The sequence below is a fragment of the Scleropages formosus genome, chromosome 18 (genome assembly GCF_900964775.1).
Source record: "Scleropages formosus chromosome 18, fSclFor1.1, whole genome shotgun sequence".
NCBI classification, from domain to species: domain Eukaryota; kingdom Metazoa; phylum Chordata; class Actinopteri; order Osteoglossiformes; family Osteoglossidae; genus Scleropages; species Scleropages formosus.
Window position 1 is genome coordinate 16,923,308 of NC_041823.1, and position 25,607 is coordinate 16,948,914.

A 25,607-nucleotide genomic window follows, 5' to 3' on the forward strand; every position below is an offset into this window, starting at 1 on the left:
ATGCCTAGAGTGGAGTAACTGAGAGTAGGTGTGAATGGGTTTGACTCTCCACCTTCCCATATTGTTTGCTTCTTTGTGAACAAATAGCTCTTTTTTCTCTATTTCTGTGCAAACAGGCATGTAGCTAGAAATGGAGACACTGTAAAATCTGATTTTGAACATTCCTCTTTCTTATACTGGCCTGAACCTGGTGTTTTGTTAGGGTTAGAGCACAGAGGTTCTTGCTGTAATCATTCCTCAGTCTCATTACACCCATTTCTCCATGTACATTTTCATTCATTTATTTGTCCCAACAGTCACATATTTTCAAAATTTCCTGAGGGTGTAGCTGCAAACGGGATGAAAGCTCAGGAGCCCATTGTCCTAAAGCGCCACTGTTTGCGGTAAACCACCATGTATCTCTTTGAGGACTTTTTGACACCCTGAGATGGGTGGCTTTATGAACTATCCACGGGTAGTGACACTTCTTCCCTGTGGGAGTATTATGGTATGTTACAACTACATAAGAAAGCCAATAGAAGCTTGAAAAGTGAATTTGTCAAAAAATGGTTGCAGTATTAAGTGCACATCAGTGTTTTGTCCCCTTACAGTGTATTATATTTCCTGAGAGTAATATTTTGTTGACCAACATCCTTCAGGCTGCAGTGACTCAGCGGAGTGCTAAAATGTTTGGCCTCTCAGGGCAGACCAGAGTTCACCAGAAAGTCAGCCTTTTGTCAGCATGTATGTGAAGACTCCAGAAACTGTGTCTCTGTCTCAGCAGGGGGTTTTCTTCTGTGACGCCCACCCACTCTGGATCACATGGAGCACATTAGCAGGATGCCCTGCAAACAGGATGACTGTCTTAGATCCCTTGGCCAGCTGATAAGCCCAGCCACCTTATCAACTTAGATTATTGTATGAATTTTTGTGGGAGATTAATGTGCTGACAGTCCAGCCCCCACCACCCCATTTAGGTTTCTTTCTAAAAGTATTCATTTCATTTACCAAATAGTCAGTAGCTCCTGTGTACTATGAGGTGTGCAGGACTGCTGGTTTCTCTTTATACATTTAAAAAAAATTTTATCATTTTTTTATATTCTTATTGTGTACAATACAACATAAAAGGCCTTGCTGCTGTTTATACGGTATTGCTAAAACTAAAAATTCTCCATGAATGGTGTAGAAAATAATACATTTTACTGTCTTATAATCGGAGGTGGGTGGAAAAGTCAGAAACAGAAAAAGTGCTGTTAATCTGAAAAAAGTCAGTTACATTTTATGAGTAAAAATCCCTCAGAATTACTCACATTTAAATTACTCACATACAAAACACATTTTATTGCATCATACCTAGGTAATTATTCAAAAACAGGACTAAGTAATACCACTGTTACATTAAAAAGGAGACAGTTGTTTGCAGTAAAACAGAATTCATTTTAAGGAAAGTTAAACATAAAATGTGAAAAATTTTTAAGAAATGAAAAGAGGGTGTCAGAAATATAAAATTTGTACAAGGTAAACGTATATTTTCTTTACGAGAATGATCTAGTAGAAACTGTTTATGACAAAAATTACTCTGAAGTGATGTATTACTTTTAGATTTGAAAGTGAGCTAGTGATGAAGTACTTAAGTGCATGTAACAGTGTAAATGTAGCTAACCTGTGATAATACATTTATCAGCTTTAGAGGTGGGGGGCGCGGTGGCACAGTGGATTTGGCCGGGTCCCACTCTCTGGGGGGCCTGGGGCTTGAGTTGTGCTGGGGGTGCCTTGCGATGGACTAGTGTCCCGTCCTGGGTGTGTCCCCTCCTCCTCCAGCCTTGAGCCTTCTGTTGCCGGGTTAGGCTCCGGTTCGTCATGACACTTCTTTGGACAAGCAGATTCTGTGTGTGTGTGTGTGTGTGTGTGTGTGTGTGTGTGTGTGTGTGTGTGTGTGTGTGTGTGTGTTTTACAGGTGAAATAATTATGAATCTCTACATATTAAAGAAAAACACCACACATCAGTAAACAACCTGTAATGTAAGATATGCGTGAATGAATAATAGGTAAAAAAAAAAAAAAGAAGAAGAATTTTAAGTGTCTACATCCTGGTGTACAGGAAATGTCCATGAGATAAATACTATGTCTGTGTGTGTCTGAATGGGTGTATGCCTACAGGCAATCCCTTGATTACGAACAAGTTCCATTCTTGAATTAGTATATAGTATATAGTGTACCTTTCTATACATAAAAAACATTAAACACTTCCAGATACACTAAAACATCTTTAACATAATAACACAGTAATATTAATAATACAGTGTAATGATAATAATAATAATCAATGTTACTACAGTATTTATAATAGAGAGAGAGGAAGAGAGAGAGTGTGTGTGTGTGTGTGTGTGTGTGTGTGTGTGTGTGTGTGTGTGTGTGGGTAGGTATAAAAACATTAAAGAAACTTTGCTTTTCCAGTGTTTGTTGGCATTTCACCTTTTTCCGATCACTTTATTCTTTCCGCTTTAGTTTCAGTCGTGATCGTTTTTATTTTCTTTGATCACATCACCATCGCTTGCATCACATTTACACTTTGGTGCCATGGTTAAAAGGGTAAAAACAAAGAAAAATTAAAGCCAAATACAGTAACACACACGAGACACTGTTAACAGCAACATGGTCCGTGTCATACTGAGCAGGCAGAAGACTGAGGTGTGTGTGCGTGCGGACCCAGTCCCAAGATCTTTATTGTTGGTACACAAGGGAGCAGGCCAGATTCGTGGTCATGGACATGTGTGTGTCAGTCGATGCACAGACGTAGGTCTTGGGGAGAATCCAATGTCGTAGTCGAGGAGGCGATGCAAGTGTCGGGAGCCATGGACATCAGGAGCGGGAATGAGTGATTGAGGAGAACTAGGGACTTGGAAGGACAAATAGGGTGTCGTGGGTTCACTTGAGAGCACAAGAGAGACGGGTTTCTCAAATGACATTCTGCAACCAGGGTGTGCAGGTGTGGCTTCTTTATAGCCCACTGCTCTGATTTTGGGCAGGTGTGGATGTTCGGGGCGATGTCGTGGACGTGACGGTCCGACTGAAAAGAATGAAGTTTTTGTCCTACCTCGGGCCCATGTGCTCACGAACCGACTGCTGTAGACGTGCAATGTTTTGATGCGCGTCGCAGAGTAGTGCCCGTTTGTTATTACGACTCATTGTATGTTACTCGAATTTTTAATAGGCTTTATGGGTGAGTGGTTTATAACTACGGGTTAGGAAGTCAGATGTTCGTAACCCGGGGACTGCCTGTATACAAGTGTTATAGTATTTTTCATCTGAGGTGATTGTAAGGAAATATCCCCAAGTAGTAAATTCTGACATGACTGAGATGTCCACTGAACAAAAATAATGTGATACACTTTATCTTAATAATTACATGTTGGCAAAAGTGAGAAAATTTTTAAATTTATTTTTAGCAAAGAATTTTTTGTACTATTTAGAGAAGAGCCTAAAGACAGAATTAATATAGTTTTCTGGCCCTCCTCTCTCTTCTCTTTTATGTGTGATCATTGTTTATTACCATTCATTGTACACATGCATCACTTGGTCTTTGTCCTATTTCACATACACCTTGTGCCTGCGTTGTTCTTCTGTACAACTGGTAATGAAGGCCAAATGATAAGAGAGTGCTGATGGTATGGAAATGGAGAGCTGCTTTGAAAGACAGCAGGTAGCTTTGAGATTAGAGTCTCTGGTACTTGAAGGATCCACATTCACACTTGTATCCTGCTGTTGTAGTCTTCAGTGAGGTACTTACCCTAAATTTCTCCAGTAAAATTACCGAACCGTATAAACGGATAAATCACTGTAAGCAGCTTAATATTGGAAGATGCTCTGAAGAAAGACATAACCTAAATAAATTAAATAAAGTTTTAGTGTCTTTGTACTTTAACATCTGTGGTCGAGGGCCTATACATATCTAGATCTACAAAACTACATAGCTTATACAGTATTTCTCTTCATGTCTTTTTCATTATTTACATTCTCCTTCTTTCATTTTCCTTATGTTTCTCTCTTTGACGGTCTTTCTCGTTCTCCATTAATTTATCCACATGGAAACAAGGAAGCTAGTCCACACCATTGTCTCACTTTCACTAAAATGTTATGCCTGTTGTGCTGGCCTCCTTTTTTTCTTGGTTTGCAGTCCCAGCTGCATTTGCTTCTTTATACACCCATGACAGGAAGGAAACAGTAATCATGCAGGAGCAGATCTCCTGAGACCGGCCAGGTTGTTTTTCTCATCGGTCCTCCTGTCATGGCTTCTTTCCATTGTTTTCTCTTCCTTTCACTCGTCCTGCCTATCTCTGTCTCCACCTGTCTCCTCTGCCTCCTTCCTCACCCCCTCACTCCTTTCTGCTGCATCATCATTTACTAGTCTTTGTTTCCCTTCTTCTGGATTGCTGTTCTCCCAGGTCTGACTCCTTCCCAGAGTGCACTTCACTCTAGGTTCGAACAAACTGGGAGCCATCATTTTAACACACTGGGAGAAAGGTATTATGAACGAGTAAGTGTTTGTAGATGACACTGCATTAATTGATAGTGGCCTAAATGTCAGTATCAAAAATGGATGTAGTACTACATTTGTCTAGGAACATAGTCAGTATTCAGGAAAGGTGTTATGCTATCCTTCTGCGATGGTGAACATCAAGAACTTATTCTTGCTACCACTGAAATGTCTAAATGATAATGTCATTTTATATCAACTGTCAACCATATTTGTGCTCTCCTAATTAACAGTACAGTCTTTAATTTTGTTGCTTAGCTTCAATTAAATTTAAAAGTATACATCTTAACCACTGTGCAACATGCTTTTCTGGGTCTATAGTCTGTAACAACATACTCTACTAACAACATTTCAAAGAGCTGTAGGTTTTGCATGTGAGACATTGTTAAATAACCACATATTAAAAGCCTCAGAGTCCTGTTAAGGATAATAGGAATAGGGTGTGAACTGCATCATACAAATACTGGGATGGTGATAATATCATCAACAAGATGTATTTTTTTAGTATTCACATGTATTTTACCATCCATGTGTTTTATGCTGAAAAGTTCCAGAGTTGCATTTTCCATGAAGTTTAGGTAAAATTGGTAACTCTTTTTTTTGTCCTTACTGCATATGTTTTTGAGGGAATGCAGGTATGTGCATGCATGGTGGACTGCTGTCTCACACAAGGAGTACCCCACATGGTGTCCTGTGTTTTCCCAAGACTGGCTCCAAATTGCCACTGTTGTTTTACTGGCTTAGCAGTTTGTGAAGCAAAATGAATAAATTAACATTATGGTGAGTCCCAAGTGTGCTGGTTCATAGGAATTACTGTGTGGACATATTCCACTTGGTATTCCGGCTATTCTACTTGGTATGGTTACAGTAAAGCAGTTCCAAGTGAAAAAGGGTGTACTATAGAGTCAAGTATGTCACAACTTCAGAAAAGCTGTACCCCTTAAAACAAAGGCCTTCATTTCCATGGGAGTGTCTGCAAACAATTCCCACTGTATGCTCTGAGAACATCTTTAAAACCCCACTAGCTAATCTGTAACAGATCCTGTCAAATGACACCCCATTAATATGCACTGTGTGAATGTGCATCCAATTTTAGGGTAATGTATAACAGGTGTGGAACCAACTAGGTCTCTTTTGTTATCAGAAACAACTGCCCAGCAGGAATACAATTTGCTAGGTCATCCAAATACTGTTTCAGAAACTGGAAACGAGTCTTTTTTGTCTCTAGAGGTTGACATCACTGTAAGTGAAAATACAGGCCTACAGAACAAATCCATTACTTTGTATTTGTGTTACTGCATCATCTGCTTGGTGCTTGTTTTAGATGATTAAAAATGCTCTTTTTTGTGAATTCAATTTCCAGGCTCAACAATATTAATCTCTTCAGACACTGTCAGCAATGAAAGAGATGTTCATTTGTTGAAAACACTCTCATCAATATCTGTAGCAATGCTGCACATCCCTGAAAAGGGACATGCGATTAAGTGAAAGAAGAGGCAAAGTAATTTTCTCCTCAATTTCCAGCAAAAATGCCTTGAGAAAGCTTGACCACAAATCCCTAAAAACCCATCAGTGACACAAAAATATCTTGAGCTGCATCTTCCTGCAGCCTGAACATGTACAGATATTCTCTATTTTGCCTATCATTCTGAGATTACATCCTCATTTGGTATAACTATTTTTTATTTGAAATAAGAATGCTATTATCAGACACTGAAAACTAATAACTGAATACACATTATATGCTAATAACCCTAATATAGGGTAATTTAAGCACACAGTCTTAACAATTCTTAATATGATACAGCTGTTCCAAGTTCAGCTGTTTTCTCTGCCCTTGTCCTTGCATTAACGATTTTGTGTAATTTGCCAGGCTTGATGTACTTGCTCCCCAGAAATCAAACTTTATAGAACATTAGGTTGTGTAACAGTATGCCAACCTTCCCCAATTAATTTCTTACAACAAGTGCCCTTTCTTCTTTGAATGCATGAAGTCCTCAGTACTAGATGGGACTTCGTACAAGGGACGTCAGACTCTGTTACTTAAGCCTAGTGTTGCATTTAATGTGACATTTGATATGGTTGATCACAAAAGGGTCCAACAAGTACATGTCTTTGCTCGGTGGAACTGCGGGCTTGGTGCTGTATATAACAGCAATGCCATAGAGCTCATCCAGATTTCTTAGAAGTAAAGTTTAAAAGAAGATCTAAACCTTAGTGCCCATGTGGTAATTGTGAAGTCATCTCCAAGCCATGTTTCCTTGGCCTCTCATTCCCTTTGCAGGCTGCAGCAATCAGTAGCCACACTGTGGCTTACTAATTCCAGTTGTGTAGAGTACCCTGCAGATCACATATGTATTGTAGTGTCATGGTAGATATTGTTTTGGATATATCTCAAAGTATGCTACATTTTTTTTACTTCTGATTTTAGATGCATCAGCTCTTTATGGACCTTTAAACCTCCCTTCTATCATAAAGGAATTCACCACTTGTAAAACTGTAAAAGTTTTGAATTACATGTTACAGCATAATAGACAAAGCAGTTAGCCTCTGTCATATGATAAATGTAGTTAATATATCAGAGTTACATATTACAACTCATCATAACCACTGTCACTTTCTGGCAGAGTTTTTTAGTTTTGCAGAGTTTTGTTTCTGTGTTATAGAAATCTTATTCAAAATGTATTTAATACTTTTTTAAAATCTCTATTAGTTTTCTTAAAAATAAAGTTTAAAAATTACTCCCTATTCCAAAAATGATATATAACTCTGGTCTACTGAAATATTATTAGGAATACAAGATACACAAAAATGTGTGTAAGAGTAGTGCAGAAGCCCGTTTGCACTAATGGAAATGAGCTACACTCGTTTCAATTAGCAGATAATGAGAAGTAATCATCTTAGCAGAATAAGATTAACAGACAGTCGTCACAGGTGATATGTGATCTCCTCAGAGTTTTCCCGGTTCTTTGGGCTTTGTGGTGGAGATGAAAATGACAGAAGATAATTGGCAAGGATGTGAATAGATTAAAGAATAGTCAGAAGTGCATTCAAACCTGTTTTCAGTTTTGAGTGGCTCACATGTCTTTGAACTCCCTCCAGGTACAAGAGGGAACATACAACACAGGCTAATGCATATTAGCCTCACTTGTGCTTCTTCCTCTAGCAGACAAAGTGATCTGTACAAGAATGTGTCATTCACTGTCTGTCTAATAACGTTAAAAATCTTCTGTCGGTATTAAAGCATCAGCAACTATTTATTCATTCATTATCCATAATCTCTTCTCCAGTGCAATGGTATAGCAGTCCAGAGTCTGTTCCTCAAATATTGGGCACTAGTCTAGGCAGGGTACACCCTGGGGAGAAATCCAGTTCATTGCAGGCTAGCCGCATACACAGATTCATACTCTATGAGGAATTTAGAGTCCCTAGTCCATCCAATATACGTCTTTGGTCTGTAGGAGGAAACTGCAGCAGCGAGAGAACCCTAGAAAACCCTTGCAAACAAGGGAAGAACAAACTCCATATAGACTGAATAAGGATTAAACCTCAGTTTAATTACGTGTTCCACTGCGTGAGACACCTGCACTACTGACTGTGCCACCATGTAGCCCCTATTTTATTCACGCTCATTTAATTTTTTCTACTTTTCCTACTTCATTTACTGAAAGAATATTTCCTTTCAGAATAGTGTACTATTGTGTTTAAGTTTACATGTAAAACTTAACTGAAAGATCATTGATGCTTTCATTGTTGCTCTCTTTCATGCTTGCAGTCTATACATTTTTACAGATGACAGAAAATATATTGCACTGTTTATAACATTATACACATCGAGCATTTCCTATAGAGCTCATTCACAGTGAGAAGCTATCTGTTGTAGCGTCCGGACGGGAGTCCGACACGGACGCGCGTTGCTATTACGTCCAAACACAGACGAAATATATAATGACTTCACGTGCAGTGTGAGGTTAGACGTGTACGGTGAGTATTGTAAGACACTCGGTGGAAGTGAAACAAGAAACACGAGACCAGGAAACACACACGGTGTTGGAACTACGGTGAACAGTGAAACGCTAATCTGTGAGTCTGACCGCAACCCTGAGACGTGACAAAATACCGGACAGGAACGATGGACCAGGACTGAAGAACAAGAGGCAGGAACTGACGGGACGGGCACTCGGGACTGGAACATGCACACCTAGGAAACAAACTGAGGGAACAAGAGACTACCAATCGCCAACGAAGCACAAGAGAACTGCTGATTAAGAATCCGCGACTAGTTCTGCTCCGCTGGCTCCTTTTATACCTCCATGTCCTACGAGACTGTGAGGTGATAGGTAAGCGTTAGCTAGCGGCACTGAGTGGCGCCGCCTCTGACCAGAAGGGGCAGTGACCCCGTGGGATGTGACAGTACCCCCCCCTCCAGGGGCGGCTCCAGCCGCAGAACGCCGGCGGGTAGGCGGTCGCCCCCGCCGTCGCGGAGCAGGCCGATCTGGATGACACTCATGGAAGTCCTCAATAAGAGCTGGGTCCAAGATGTCCCGTGCTGGTACCCAAGACTGCTCCTCCGGCCCATAGCCCTCCCAGTCGACCAGATAGTACAGCGTACCCCGTCTCCGTTTGGAGTCCAGGAGGGCCCTGACGGAGTAGGCAGGAGAACCATCCACATCCAACGGTGGAGGTGGAGAGACTGCTGGGCTCTGCAGGGCGGAAACACAATGGGGCTTGAGGCGCGAAACATGAAACGTGGGACAGATACGATAATGCGAGGGCAACTGAAGACGGTAAGAAACCGGGTTGATCCTCTTCAGGATCTTGAAGGGGCCGATGAAACGGGGGGCAAGCTTCCTCGAGGGCAAATGCAGTTTGAGATCCTGGGTGGACAACCATACTCTCTGCCCTGGCTGGTACAATACAGTCCTACGCCTTTTGTCGGCCTTCTCCTTTTGGTTGGATACCACCTCCTGGAGACGGACATGTGCGGATTCCCACACCGACTCACTCCTCTTGTACCAGTCGTCCACAGCTGGCAACCCACTGGTCTCCATCGTCCACGGGAACAGCGGAGGCTGGTAACCGAGCACACACTGGAAAGGAGTTAAGTTTGTGGACGAATGGACCAGGGAGTTCTGGGCGTACTCTGCCCAGGGGAGGTATCTGCTCCAATCCGCTTGATTCTGAGCACAGTAGCTCCGCAGGTAACGTCCAACCTCCTGGTTGAGGCGTTCCACTTGCCCATTAGACTGTGGATGATAACCAGAGGAGAGGCTGACTGAGACTCCTAAGCGGGCAAAGAAGGCCTTCCAGACCCTTGAGGTGAACTGGGGTCCCCTGTCCGAGACGACATCCTCTGGCAGGCCATACAGCCGGAAGACATGTTGGAACAGCAGTTCCGCGGTCTCCAGGGCTGTAGGTAGACCTTTCAGAGGAATCAGTCGACAGGCCTTGGAAAAGCGATCTATGACGACCAATATGGTGGTGTTTCCATCAGAACACGGAAGATCAGTAAGGAAGTCCACCGCTATATGGGACCATGGACGGTTGGGAATCGGGAGTGGCTCTAAAAGCCCTGCTGGCAGCTGCCGTGGGACCTTGGCCTGGGCACATGTGGTGCAGGCAAGGACGAAGTCTCGTACGTCCTGTCTCATGGATGGCCACCAGAAGCGTTCAGCGAGAAGCTTCAAGGTTCGGTTGACCCCTGGGTGTCCTGTACTTGGACCATCATGGGCCCAGTGTAGGAGCTCGGACCGAACAGTGGACGGGACGTATTCTTTGTCTTGGGGCTGCTCGTTGGGACCGGGTTCTTGACGTTGGGCTGCTTGGATATCGTCCAATAAAGCCCAACGGATAGGAGCCACAAACTGCGTCGGGGACAAGATGGTGTCTGGTGGGGAGAGCTGAGGCGATACCTCGAACAAACGGGACAGGGCATCGGCCTTGCCGTTCTTGGAGCCAGGACGATAGGTCACCGTGAAACGGAACCTGGTGAAGAACATGGCCCACCGCGCCTGTCTGGAATTGAGCCTCTTTGCCTTCTGCAGATACTCCAGGTTCCGGTGATCAGTTAACACTAAGAATGGGTGCGTAGCCCCCTCTAACCAATGTCTCCACTCTTCTAAGGCCATCTTTATGGCTAAGAGCTCCCTGTTTCCTACATCATAATTCTGTTCAGTAGGCGACATCTTGTGTGAGAAATACGCACATGGATAGAGCTTCAGGGGACTTCCCTGGCGCTGTGAGAGCACTGCCCCTACCCCGGCCTCAGAAGCATCAACTTCCACAATAAAGGGCAGTTTGGGATCAGGGTGCTTCAGGATTGGGGCAGAAGTAAAACGCTTCTTTAGGTCTTCAAAGGCCTGACTCGCCTCAGGAGTCCAGGTCAGGCGCCTAGGGGCTCCTTTTAACAGAGCAGTCAACGGGGCTGCAACGGAACTGAAGTTCCTTATGAAGCGCCTATAGAAATTCGCAAAACCTAGGAACCGTTGCAGGTCCTTTACTGTCTTTGGCTGGGGCCATGACAGAACTGCCGAGACCTTCTGTGGATCCATCGTGACCCCGTTGGGTGTTAGGATGTACCCCAGGAAATCCACAGAGTGCACATGGAACTGGCACTTCTCCCCTTTCACATACAGCTTATGTGCTGCCAGCTTTTGCAACACCTCCCTGACATGTCCAATATGCTCCTCACGGGACCGAGAAAAGATCAGGATATCATCCAGATACACTAATACTGAGCGATTAATTAGCTCTCTGAGTACTTCATTAACAAAAGCCTGGAATACGGAAGGTGCATTCGCCAGGCCAAAAGGCATGACCAGGTACTCATAATGGCCGAGGGCGGTGCTAAAAGCGGTCTTCCACTCATCCCCTTCCCTAACGCGAATCAGGTTATATGCGCTCCTAAGGTCCAGTTTCGTAAAGATGGTAGCACCGGAAACCTGTTCGAGGGCCGACGTGATAAGAGGCAAGGGGTGCGGGTACTTCACAGTAATGGCATTTAGCCCCCGATAATCAATACAGGGGCGCAAACCCCCGTCCTTTTTCTCAACAAAGAAAAAGCCAGCGGAAGCTGGAGAGGTAGACGGCCGGATGAATCCGGCTTCTAGTGCCTCCGTTATATAAGCCTCCATTGCCTGATGTTCAGGTTGAGAAAGAGGGTATACCCGCCCCCTAGGGGGTGTAGTGCCCGAAAAAAGATCTATAGCACAATCCCAAGGTCTATGAGGAGGCAGTTCTGCAGCCTTGTGTTTGCTAAACACCGCCACTGGATCTGCATACTCCCTTGGAAGCTGCAGGGGCAGATCTGCATTAGGGCTCTCTATGGATGTGGAGTTACAAGACGTCTCCAGGTGTTTGGGACACTGCTGTCCCCAAGACAGCAGTTTCCCCTCACTCCAAGAGATAATAGGGTCATGGGTGCATAACCATGGGTATCCCAAAATAATGGGGTTATCAGGGGACTTAATCAGATAGAACCATATCTGTTCCTTATGGAGTGGCCCTACCTGCATAGTAACGGGCTCTGTGCGCTGCTCTACACGCCCCGACCCGATTGGAGCGCCATCAATAGCTTTAACAGCCAGGGGTTTTGGGCATCGGGCACAGGGCAAGCCCCAGGACGCGGCCATATCATGATCCATGAAATTCCCTGCAGCGCCACTGTCTACCATAGCTTTCGTCTGCTGCTGCTGGAAACCCCAGGATACTGTAACTGGTAATGTCAACAGGGAGGTATGGAGAGATACATCACTCACCAGTAAGTCGGTCCGTTGGGATCCACGGGGTGGCCGCACTGGGCAGGAAACCTGAACGTGATCCGCAGCTCCACAGTAAAAGCACAAGCGTTGCAGAAAACGGCGCCTCCTTTCCTCCTCTGTCACACGCCCGTTACTGAGTCGTATTATTCCCTGTCTGACGCACTGTTCTTCGAGCCCTGCACAGCTGACAAGGTTGCGTGCTTGAGCCGGCTCACTGTCCACAGGGCTGTAGGGCACCTGCTGCCCTGGCGGCGTCGGGGTCCGGCTGGAACCGGAGTTGCTCCGGTAATCCGGCGAGAACTCCTGAGAGAGTGGTCTTGACAATCGGGGGCTGGATGTCTTCTCCACTGGAGACCAGGAACGCACCTGAAAACTCTTGGTGCTGGGGAAGAACTGTCTCTCTGTCTTTCTGTCTGGGCTAGGGGGTGATTCAGGAGAGTAGGGCCCTGGGAACAGAGAGGCTGGACTGGAGATTGAGTATTCTGTGTAATTCTGGTTCTCACCTCTGCTACCTTGCAAAGCCTCCTGGAAGGGAACGGACAGCTGCTCAGTAGCGCTGATCCCATTGGTCTGCACAGGGCTCGTGGGCTCCGCGCGAGGACCCGAGGAAGCATAAAGACGATCAAAAAGACATGTCCGCCAATCATCATGCGTTTGCGAACTGGTCGGATCGGCGCCCCGCCCACCGTGACCGAGGAGTCGTGTCAACCGCTCCAACTGATCTGTGAGGCGGCTAGCGGCGTTTGTGCAAACCAGGAGTTGTTCTTGGTTCGCCTCTGTCAGATCCGCCAGCTCACGCCATTCCGCTGAAGTCATACTAGCGGGCGGATTCTTCTGTAGCGTCCGGACGGGAGTCCGACACGGACGCGCGTTGCTATTACGTCCAAACACAGACGAAATATATAATGACTTCACGTGCAGTGTGAGGTTAGACGTGTACGGTGAGTATTGTAAGACACTCGGTGGAAGTGAAACAAGAAACACGAGACCAGGAAACACACACGGTGTTGGAACTACGGTGAACAGTGAAACGCTAATCTGTGAGTCTGACCGCAACCCTGAGACGTGACAAAATACCGGACAGGAACGATGGACCAGGACTGAAGAACAAGAGGCAGGAACTGACGGGACGGGCACTCGGGACTGGAACATGCACACCTAGGAAACAAACTGAGGGAACAAGAGACTACCAATCGCCAACGAAGCACAAGAGAACTGCTGATTAAGAATCCGCGACTAGTTCTGCTCCGCTGGCTCCTTTTATACCTCCATGTCCTACGAGACTGTGAGGTGATAGGTAAGCGTTAGCTAGCGGCACTGAGTGGCGCCGCCTCTGACCAGGAGGGGCAGTGACCCCGTGGGATGTGACATCTGTAGGTTAATGTAAAATCTCACAAGACCACTAAACAAACTTTGCCTTATGAACATATGGTTCTACTGAATGTATTCTGGGGCAATTACCATTTGAGAAAGTTGGGGGGATATGTGACCTCTGCTTACAAAGGGGGCTGTAGTCAGGCCTGGGAAAGGGAAATTTGAGGTTGGATTCATTGTGCTTGTATTCCTCCCTCTTTGGCTCTTCTCATCGGAACTCAGTCTGCCCGCCAGCTCATTCCCACTCCTCCTCCAGCACATAATTCCCAGGCTCCATGGATGCCTGTCTTCCCCCAGGTATCATTTTGAGGACTGGGGTCTATCAAGGTCTGCTCACATGGGGCAAGCATCGGTCACTTTTTTGGGTTGGTTGTGCCTGTTTGGTGAGAGTACACAGGGCTGTCGTTAGTTCTGGATTACTTCTGCTAAATGCGCTGTTATATAATATGTATGACAAATATAACTATTTAAGTTAGTCTCCCTATATCTTTCAGCACAGTTTGTGTAATCCAGTAAAATTAATTAAACTTAACTCATTTCTAGTGTATATTATATGTAAACATGTGCAGCAGTACTTACAATGGAGAGACTGCATACAGTGCAGTGAGTGCCAGTGACTAAAATCAAAATGCTTCATGCCATTCACCTGAGTGAAGAACAGAACCAATCACAGCTAACCTATTGTCACAACTGAAAGTGTGTGCTCGCTCCCCAGTGTGCTGTTTTACGGAAAACATGTAATTTACTTACGCCTTTGCTGCAATCGACAAAGGCCTCTCTTGACTTACTAAATTATGCTGTAATATTCATTTAGCAGGTGGTTTGTGATTGTTCTTTTGTCCTTTCTGAATGTATTGTTTTAACAGTCTATGTATGTCAGAATTAATTTGGATTTTCACCCACACACACATCTCCTTTTTTATTCACTTCCCGAGCTACCACGAAACTTTGGGAAAGTTTTCATTCCCAATCACTGCACAAAGAGGACCAGAATGAGGTAATAAAGAGCCAATAGGTGTGGTCAGTGAGTCATGTCTTTGAGATACTGTATAAACATTGGCTCACACTATTTGAAATGACCCAAACTACCATATTTACCGATTGGTGTTTGGACCAGTGCACATAATTACAGTAGCTACGGAAGTCAGGCAGGAGGGGGGGGCTGGCTTCTAGGATGAAGTGATGAAAACAGTGTGTGAAAATCTTGTGTCCCATAATTAGAAATAACAAACACTAAGAGAAAACAAATGGCCCATTGGCTGTCAGAACAGGCAAGTAGAGACCCTTTCAAACTAACCAGTTACAAAACAAGAGCAGATTCATCCAGAACACAAGATAACAAGTGCAGTACAAAATGACATCAGACAATGACTATTTTTGTGCTAGTTTTCTCTTGAAAAGATTTGTTTTGGGTTTAAATGTCTGCATCCAGGTTGTGCCTGTCAGTCAAGTGGATGGGAGTGCAGCTTATGCTGCTGCCTGTCACAGATGACAAGAGCCCAAAGAGAATACGACATGAGAAATCCAAACACAAGTCATATGGACAAGGTGATTGTCATGGCTGGTTCCAGAAGGAAGTGGCGGACCCAAGCGCGGAGTGGGATAAGGGCTTCTTTCAGAGAAGTCCGAGAATCGTCGTCACAGAATAGGCAATAGATCTCCGATGCGCAAACGTCATTGAAGGGACAATCTAAAAGGCAAGGTCGGTACACAGGCAAGAGGTCGATAATCATAAGGAGGCATGAAAACTAGGAAGCAGGGTAAAGGGACTGGGAAAGGACTAAGGGATCCGGAAGGAATTGAGGTACAGCAAGGAGGTTGCAAGTCACAAGGCTGAACAAGGTTTCGCGTCAGCTCCTGCTCTGACGCTGCCTTATATGCATCAGTCTGTGCCGCACCTCAGGTGTTCTGCATTGGCTCGGCGGCATGGGCGTGGCAGTGATAGTGTCCAAATACTGTTTGCTTATTTCTGTAGCTGTAGAAGGAAGAAGGAAGGCAAGAGGGTTACCATCACCACAGAGTCATGAACATTAAAAGTCTGACAGAAGGGAACACAAATTAGATGCCTGTGGAGCAGAAAGAAGGAGATCTTTGAGATCCTAGTAGTGGGAGATGAATTAAAGACAGATGCTTGTAATAGCATGGGGGGCACGGTGGCCGCGGTGGGTTGGACCGGGTCCTGCTCTCCGGTGGGTCTGGGGTTTGAGTCCTGCTTGGGGTACCTTGCGACAGACTGGCGTCCCGTCCTGGGTGTGTCCCCTCCCCCTCCAGCCTGACGCCCAGTGTTGCTGGGTTAGGCTTCGGCTCCCCGCGACCCTGTATGGGACAAGCGGTTTCAGATGATTGTGTGTGTGTGTGTGTGTGTGTGTGTGTGTGCTTGTAATAACAGAGAGATTGCAAAAAGAAAAGTGATTCCTCTGAATTTCCGTAGTTTAAGAGATGTATGGAAAAAAGTTTTTAAAAAATCATGCTTGATTTTTACTGTTTTACTGCTTTATACTCTTTTGTGTGTCAGTTCAGACAGATATATATTTTTTCACATATAAAAGGATTTTGTAAAACTTATGTGAACATGTTTGATTTTAAATGTGTACATTTTACATGGTGAATTTTTTTTTCTTTTCTAGTTCTCATTCATTGCTACTTCCCAAAGGTTTTACTGAAACTATCACTTTGATTGTCACCTTACTGTGCACATCAGGCGTAACTTCTCACTGATTGAAAGGTTAATGTAACATAGTCAGCATTCTGGATGTTGAGAATGACAAATGCCTAGAGTCACCTCATAAAAAAAACAGAAATTGCTAGAACAAATGCTAATAAGTAAGGGTAATAATATGAACTGTTGCTCTGTTCCTTCTGTGGATATTTATTGGTCTCGTTATTTTTTTGTCTCTAGAGCACAGAAAAAAAATACTCGATCATGGAGGTGTCTAGTCCATGTTCTGATTTCAGCCCCAATTAACTGAGGCTAAATGTCAGGCGAAAGGATGAGCTGCAGGAGTTCTGATCTTATTTGCATGCACTAGCATGCTGGCAATTTTTTTTTCTTTTGCTGGAAGAGTGCCAACAAACACTTGCCTCATTAATGCACCCTGTTGAGTGACAAACAAACACAATAGATCTGTTCTTTTTTGGAAATTATAGGCTTGTATTTCCTTTAAATGAAAGATTACATTACCTTAGCAACTTGAGTCAAGTCTGATCAATAAGATACCCCAGTCAGTTGACCTTGCAGCCATTAGTGATGTAAAATGCTTTAGTAGCATTCAGCTCTTTCATTCGGTTCTTTACATACATTTTTTTTTCTGTACTGCCACAGAGAGAATTTTATTTATACTTTTGTAAAGACTGCTGTATTTTTGTATTACTTTTTTGGACATGGATATGCTTCTCTTAGACATGTTGTCAACTATATTTAGGCTAACTTTACATTTGCTGTGTATTTGCTTTCCCACACCTGACTTTATGAGGCTACTCGTCTACCTTCAGTTTGTCCAGGAGAACCGCTATTAAATTCTTGGAAGTTAATCAGACACAAGACTTACCTGTGCTTAGTTTCTATATCTTATCATCTCTGCCTGAGATGCGTGTGATCCCTTGGGTCAGGTACCAAACCATATAACCCTCCATGAAATGAGATTCTCCCAGAAATCGAGGTTAATAATTCCCCTGCGTGTGTGTGTGTGAAAGTTTCCTCTTTTTGTCTTATCCATACCATTAATGGAAAGATACGACATCTTGGCAAGAAACAGCTGCTTATTTAATTTCCCAGTCCTCCATTCTCAGCCCTGTTCCTTTTTGCTACGTATTTAGGTAGTGTCTGTTCACCTCATAGTTTTTGTATGTTAATGTGTCTTGACAAAAAGGGATAAAGTTCAAAGACTTTAATTATTTTCTTTCCTTACTCTAGCACCTTGATAGATACCTGCAGTCTAGGATCCGTAGAGCAAAGGAAAGTGTGTAGTCTTTAAGGGTATCTCAGGGATCGGGGAATTTAGGAGTTATAATCGATCTTCAATATTTTTTGTAATTGTAATAATCTTGAGTTGTGTTGTAGCTGATGGCTTAAAGTTAATTTTTCTTTAGTTCACTGAGTGACAGCCAGTAAAAATTATATATGGTAGCATTTTTTTCTTGTTTTCTTTCCTTCTCTGTCTCCCATGTTTTAGGAGTGACGGGACTCATCCAGATAGATGAAAATGGGGATCGCGAAATAGACTTCGCTCTGTGGGACATGACTGACACTGAAACGGGCACTTTCCAGGTAGGTATCTGCCGGTCTCCAGACACAGTGTGGAAAAGATTCGCACTCACACAGTGATGCACCGTGGCAGTCTTACACCCGTGGGCACATGTGGATGGACACAAAATTTCCTCATCAGACAGCCTCAGCTCACAACAGTCTTTTCTTACCAGCTGGCATCCAATGTGTCCAAGCCCTGTCCACCGATGACAACATTAGCTATTTCTTCTACAACTTTCAGAGTGGAGGAAATAGGCTGATAGGTGCCTCTCCAAAAATAATTGAAAAATCAGTCTCAGAATCCCACATGCTGGTGTTTCTTAAAATTTCTCAGAGTCTGTGATGGTTTGCTTATGGTCTCATTAAGGATTAGCAGCAGGCAGTTAATTACCTGGAGTTGTGATATAAAGGGTGCTGGTTCAAATCTCATTCATTTAAATCATGAATTGCTAAAAATTCCCGGCTGTATAAATGGATGAAATACTGTAAGCTGCTTTGGATAAAAGTGACATTTATGCTGCACTGATGAAATAATGTTCATACTAGTTTTCATGTGTCTGTCAGAGTTGGGAGTGACTGCAAACTGATGAGGTCGTGAATAATTTTTTATTTTCCAGTGATACATTTCTTGTGCTACCTCATGTTCCAATAAGTAACATTTATGATATTGCAGATAATACTGGAAAACAACCAAACAGCAGGAAAATAGAGGGTAGTGTAGCATCTGAAAATTCTTTGACAGTGTTTCTTATATCAAAGTAAGTAGGAAAATTCTGTTTGTGAATGTACTGACACTGAATGAAATCAAATAAAGATTTAAGATGGAGGTATTCTTGAGCATTGGAGACGTAATGATGAATGTAAATGGATGAATGACACAAAACATGAACCTCTGTCATATAAATAATGTAGTGCCGATTTATTCGTTCACGCATGACTAGTATCATCCAGTTAATGACTAAGTGTTAATGCAGTTTGGTGCAATGTACAGATTTATATGAGGAGAGCTGCAAGCCTCTGTCTGCCAGTCAGTGCCTGGTAGCTGGTGACCCCTCAAGACCATGTTCCTTACATATTGTTACTCTCTTACATAACTACATTGTGACCTTGTTTATGTGAATCAAATTATCAAACTATTTTCATCTCCATAAACTGTTTCTGAATGCTACAGTTTACATGTTTTGAAGGTGTTCTGTGGCACTGTGCTTAGTTCCATTAGCTACAGCCTTATGATTACCTTATGTATTCCAAAATAATCTCCCTTTTCTTGAGTTTCTTAACTGCACTTGCCTAGTAGCGATGTCCCTATGAGATCTCAGTCCAGTCTTTTATGCTTTGTATCTTTTAATGGAGATAAAGAGCTTAATGTGCACCAGTTTTTGTTTTTGTTTTTTTAATTTAATGTTTGTCCTCCTTCATTACCAGATTGTGTATGTGTACAATGGCACCCAGAAGCAGATGGTGCCTGTCCCTGGAATGGCCCTCCAGTGGCCAGGGGGCTCAGTTCCCCCTGATGTGCCAGTCTGTGGCTTCAAGAACGACCACCCTGCGTGCATAGCAAGTCGGTAGATTTCTCTTGGTACTTTCTCTCACCATTGGCTATTTGTGTTACTTTTTGTTAGTGTCCTTTTACTCTTCAGTTCCAAATGTTTTCAGTACTTCAGTACATTTTTGTGGGGTGTTGCAGGGTCCAGTTTCAAAGCAAGGCTGTGAAATCTATCATAACCATTGGAACCTCTTTGCACTGCCTCTTGAAATGTCATAGTATAAACTCTCTTCATAGCTAGTTCTAATAATGTTGTTACCATACCTTTTCTGGAATTTTGCTAGCTCCAGATTCACTGCTTATACTCTCACAAGTTAACAGTTTTCATGGCTAAGCCCGTTTGAAAAAGTCAAATTTAATTAAAGTTGTTGTGTTAATGTTTTTTTTTTTTTGAAGTATGTTATGTCAGAATTGATTAACACATTGCTGTCCTGATTGAGCAGGCCGGATCCTGAAAGGTTAATGATGTAAATGCAGTTTGAACAGAACCTAAAGTCACTGTCACTAAGTTGAAGTTGGCAACTGTGCTCTCACAAGAGCAAGGCATCCTGATTGTGTTTCCTTTCAGACCAAAGATATGGATGAAATTTTAGATGTAAAATGTACAATGCACTGATTTTTGCTATGATTGTGATGCAGTTCTCCTTTTAATGTTTAAGTTCACAGATCAAATTTTACGGCATCTGCAGTCAATCAAAAAATGGAACTTAAGTGCTTTTCTCTGTCTCTTATTAGGGACTATCTCAATGCACCAAATGGTCTTCATTGTGGTGTGCTTCGTCATCGTCATCATCATTACCATCAGTGTATTCATCTATAGGTCAGTGATAAAACTCCAGTTTTTTTTTATTTTTGCTTTATATGGTTCTTGGCTATTTAGATTTTTGTTTCACCCCAGTTGTTCTACAATGCCATGCACACACATTGTTTTAAATCACTCTCCCTGTCAGGAAACTGAAGCTGGAAAATGAGCTTGCAGCACAGCTCTGGAGAATCTTTTGGGAGGACATTCAGATGAGCAATCTGGAGAAGGTGCTACGCAGTGCAGGCAGCAAGCTCACTCTCTCACTGGTGAGCCTTCTCCAGCCACCAGCCACATAACCCCAGCACCAGGCAAACAAGCATGCAGAGAACTTACGTAACCTTACACGCATAACTTGGATTCTATTTAAATTTGTCTTGTCTGTTGCCATGCGACCACACTGGATAGGAGCTGTACAGAACCCCCAACCTTCCTCTACAGACACTCAACATACACAGAGGTATCTCCTATGGCAGGTGTCACAGAAAAAGACTTTTCTCAGTTGTGTGTTTCACAGATGTGTGTTCATGTCTACAATTCACAGAGGGGCTCCAACTATGGCTCACTCCTGACAGCAGAAGGCAACTTCCAGGTTTTTGCTAAAACAGGCTACTTCAAGGTGTGTCTCTAGTGAAACCATCTTTCAGTCTATCTGCATGTTCAACCAAACTTATAACCACCAAGCTGGTGAACTGAGTAAACGCTAATAAAAACTGGCATGTAAAGTGTACTTCATGAAAATAGCTTTGAATTGATCTCTTTTTTCAGGGCAATATTGTGGCTATTAAGTACATCAACAGAAGGCGTATAGAACTCACCAGGAAAGTGCTGTTTGAGCTGAAGCACGTGAGTCTCTGTTAATCTGTGCCAGTCAATGTATGTGTATGAGCTGTGTCAGACTTTGACAGATCTGTGCCTCTCGTTTCCCATCCATTACCATCTTTTCTTCCTCTCAGATGCGGGATGTGCAGAACGAGCATCTGACTCGATTCATTGGAGCTTGTATCGACCCCCCAAATGTCTGTATTGTCACTGAATACTGCCCACGGGGCAGCCTACAGGTATACGTACTGCCCCTCTCACAATTCCCAACCATCTTTACCTTAGTCTGATCCAGAATCCAGATTTTTCTCTATTGTGTAACAAATACAAGACTTAATTACCCTGTATTGCATTGAGATTGCTGATACATGCAATACTGAGTGTATGTTGACTTTACAATTCCAAGGTGGTTTTTCCAGCTGAATGCTTTTAATTAAATATCCTGTGGTAACTATTCAGTATAAAATTTGTTTATAAAAAATTAATTGTAATATGTGGGGGGGCGCGGTGGCACAGTGGCGCAGTGGGTTGGACCGGGTCCTGCTCTCCGGCGGGTCTGGGGTTCAAGTCCCGCTTGGGGTGCCTTGCGACGGACTGGCGTCCCGTCCTGGGTGTGTCCCCTCCCCCTCCAGCCTTACGCCCCGAGTTGCCGGGTTAGGCTCCGGCTCCCTGTGACCCCGTATGGGACAAGCGGTTCAGAAAAGTGTGTGTGTGTGTAATTGTAATATGGTGCATATGCTACAGCAATTCTGCACATTTGCTTTTGCTGTTTAACTTGATTGATACCTGGACTAAAAAGGGCACAATAGTGCCTCACTCTTCCCAGAGATAGAGGAACTGCATGAGCACTGAGAACTGTTTGGGAGATCTCACCAACCCAGTGGGAGAAAAATAGGGTGGGATTTCACTGGAGTAGTGCTGAATGTTGTTTTGTACTAAAAAAAAGACAGGGTGCAGTGGGAGCCATGGAAAGGACCCATTCCCATGTTACAGAGACCAGAGTGGCAAATTGAACTGTTCAAAAAGAGAGGGTGCACCAGGACTGTAATTTGTAGTGGATGAGTAAACACTAAGAGTCGCAGTTTATTTCACTTAGCCTCAGGTGGCTTATACAGGGATTGTCCATCTTCCGGGCACCATCTCACATCAGGATTCAAAATAAAAGAGCCTAAATGAGTTTCGATGAAGAGTCTGAATTGATACTTAACCAGCAGCGTATGAGACCTCTGCACTGATACTAAAGTATGGGTTTGTGACTACAAGGTTGCATGTGCAACACATTTAATAAACATGTATATTGTATTTTGTAAAGGTGTGATACAAACGAAAGTATGATCTCACATTACCAGCTATGATGGTGATGATGAGAAATAATAGGTGTCTGTATAAGCATGTTAGAATTGAAAGTATTGCTTGGATTTGCTTGTTGTATTTGCTCATAACTGAAGTACATATGGCTTGTTTAGGACATCATGGAGAATGACAGCATCACCTTGGACTGGATGTTCAGATACTCCCTCATCAACGACATTGTCAAGGTGCTCACACAATATGTTCGTATAAATTATATATAACTTCTGCAGATAGGTTATGATAAACTGCTATTCAAATAGAAGCTGAAGACCAGACTGATGATTGATTATATTACAATGACCCTGGCTCCTATTGCTTTCCTTTTTCTCTGACATTTTTTCTTTCTTGTCCCTTCATCCACTGTTCCGTCCGTCTCTATCTGTTGTTCACTTCTTTGGTTTCCCACACAGGGCATGGCATTCCTTCACAACAGCGTGATTATGTCCCATGGCAACCTCAAGTCCTCAAACTGTGTGGTTGATAGTCGCTTTGTGCTCAAAATCACTGATTATGGGCTGGCGAGCTTCCGCAATGATCCTGACACAGAGGATGCTCATGCCTATTATGCCCGTGAGTGGTGTTCTCTCTGACCATCCTGACCTACCTCAGTCTCATCCTGTCCATCCAAGATACCCTTGCTCCTGTGTAGCTTCATCCTCTTCTGTAAAAGCCACAGGGTAGCTGTAGCCCCTGTAATGTATTATTATTATTATTATTATTATTATTATTATTATTATTATTAAAAACCAGGTAACAAGAAAAATATAAATAATAAAATAACGGAATTTATTGCTTCTTCTTTAACAACATTATCACATAAGACAAATTTGTTTCAAACTGTCTTTCCAGTGTCTATACCAAAGCCCCACCGATTTTAGTTTTCAAATTTTATGTAGAATAACATAACCTCTCTGCTCCCTTCCGACATATTTAGACTTCTCATTGTCCAACAGTCTCCTCCAGAGGTACAAATGACCCAATATATCATCTACGAGAAACCACATTCTTCTGGATACAGATTTTCAATTTCACTTAGAAAAACTGAAATGAAAGCTGTCCCATGACTGTAGCTTATCTGCAGGAAGGAGAAAAATATAAAAATGGTAGGGGTTACTGGAATATTTAGGTGTCTTGATGCTTGACTGTCCATATTCTTTACTGTTCTGGGTTTTTCTTTACCACACCAGCCTATTTACCTTCACTCTTCTCCTACCCAGGGAAGCTGTGGACAGCACCAGAGCTGCTGCGAAGTGACTCCCCACCCCCCAGTGGGACACAAAAGAGTGACATCTATAGTTTTGGAATCATTCTGCAAGAGGTGGCACTACGCAAAGGGGCCTTCTACCGGGAAGGAGAACTTCTGAGTCCCAAAGGTCAGAAATATAGAGGGTAGGCAATGGTAAGCTGGGAGACAGTCATTTAACCAATGCAAAACGAGGTGATTCTTATTTACGTGGTTTTTTTTTCCCTCTTTTATAGATATGTTGTAAATTAAGGTCACCTTTTTGTATTTGAAATGTGCTGTTATATAATCTCTCTGTGTTATTAATACTTTCATTTAGATGGCATTATTAAGGTAATTACACAGACGGGATACTATATCAGGGGTAACCGTGGTGTTGTTTGCTCATACACTCTTACCATCCTTCTCCTGTGCAGACTTCTCACTTTATCACACTTATCAGGTAATCTGATATCAGTCACTGAAAAAATTCTAAATACTTAATTTACCTTCCGTGTCGTCATTCCTACTATTGCTGCAAACAATCCATTGCACGAATCAAACCCTAGTCTCTCACACCAAAGATGAATACCTGTACTACATCAGCAATAATCCAGTTCCCCTCAGCAATGTTTATAAAATTTCTATGATATTATGATACCTGTACAACCATAAAAATAAATAGAAACTTTCTAATGGACTTTAGTACCTCTTTACTCCTCATTACATTAAAAAAGTCTAAAACACACAGTTCCCCTTAAAATCTGTTCGCCTTTTTAATGCTAAGTCACATTCTGTGTAATAATGTATAATGTTATGTGTATTAAGTTTTAAGGGGAGCGTGTGTTACTATTAGCTCTACTCAAACTGCATATTTTTCATAATATGCGGGGTGTCCAACTGTTTTTCACCTGTTTCTAATTTTATCATTAGTTAGTCTGCTATGTGCTCATTTTAGCTATTGTCATATCCCTGGACACTATTCTCTGCCTGGGTCTCTAGGGTAGTGTTTTCCCAGAGCAGGATAGTCCATACCTGTTGGTGGGTTGACGGGTAGCCTCTGCGGGGGAGAGCTCACGGTCAGTCCTTGTTGAGTCTCGAACTTTCCTCCCATAGAGACTAAGTTCTAGTGGTCAGTTTGTGTTCTTGTTCTAGTTTGTGTACTATTGTCAAGATTCACCTGCTACACTTTAAATAAAACTCTGCATTTGGATCCACATAGCTGCTCTTGTCCATTTAGTCACAGCAGTCTGCATTATAGGAAAATTTCTGACAACTCTGCACTGCAATAGAAGTGTGCAACAGTACTTTTCTCCTTCAATTTTATAGCATCGGATCCACATACAGCTCCACTTGGACAGAAAGAAATACATAGAAATAAGGAACATAATCAAAAGTGTTAAGGAGGGAACCTTGTAGAGCTAAACTAGTGATTTGCATCTTATGTTTTAAATTCTGTCACCTGTACCCTTTCTGTTGCTTTTGAGTACAGTCCTTGAGAGGCAGAATCAATGCAAAAGCAAAGAAATCAGATAAAGCTGACAGACAGGTTAGTTTGGTTGACCAGTTGAGAAATATCTTTCTCTCTTTTTGTTTCACTCTGTACCCACCCACTGAGGCCAAAGTGGTCCGACTGATGTGGAGAGTCTGTGCTAATGGATCTTACCCCTTCACTCCTCCTTATCGTGACAAATGTGTGTCTCTATTCATCCTGTGTTTGTGCTCTATATTTGCCTTTTCTTCTCCTGTGATGTACTGCAGCTTGCCCTTCTGTGGAGTAACACACTTGTTGTTGGTGTCATTTCGATGGAGCGGTTTCCTGGGGCTCTACGTGGTCTGCAATGTTTGGTCTCTGCTGGAGGCCTTAGATTACCGTTTGTCATTAAAAAATCATTGCAATTAAAATGTTCCGTAACATCACGTATTCATCTTCCTTTTCCAATGGAAAAACAAAAGCCAGCTGTTT

General features: G+C 42.9%; 1 protein-coding gene across 3 annotated transcripts in view; it reads left to right on the forward strand.

The window, feature by feature from the left end:
* Positions 1 to 25,607, forward strand: part of npr1b (natriuretic peptide receptor 1b) — a 73,662-nt gene that overhangs the window by 41,343 nt on the left and 6,712 nt on the right. For 2 of the 3 annotated variants that reach the window (XM_029259902.1, XM_018764813.2), the window contains exons 6-15: positions 17,823 to 17,917; positions 19,322 to 19,457; positions 20,178 to 20,262; positions 20,393 to 20,513; positions 20,789 to 20,863; positions 21,013 to 21,090; positions 21,201 to 21,305; positions 22,533 to 22,604; positions 22,830 to 22,989; positions 23,637 to 23,792. In XM_029259902.1, the coding sequence (XP_029115735.1) occupies positions 17,823 to 17,917; positions 19,322 to 19,457; positions 20,178 to 20,262; positions 20,393 to 20,513; positions 20,789 to 20,863; positions 21,013 to 21,090; positions 21,201 to 21,305; positions 22,533 to 22,604; positions 22,830 to 22,989; positions 23,637 to 23,792 (1,083 nt within the window). The remainder of the gene's footprint in view (positions 1 to 17,822; positions 17,918 to 19,321; positions 19,458 to 20,177; positions 20,263 to 20,392; positions 20,514 to 20,788; positions 20,864 to 21,012; positions 21,091 to 21,200; positions 21,306 to 22,532; positions 22,605 to 22,829; positions 22,990 to 23,636; positions 23,793 to 25,607) is intronic. The other variant, XM_029259903.1, reaches the window with a different exon arrangement.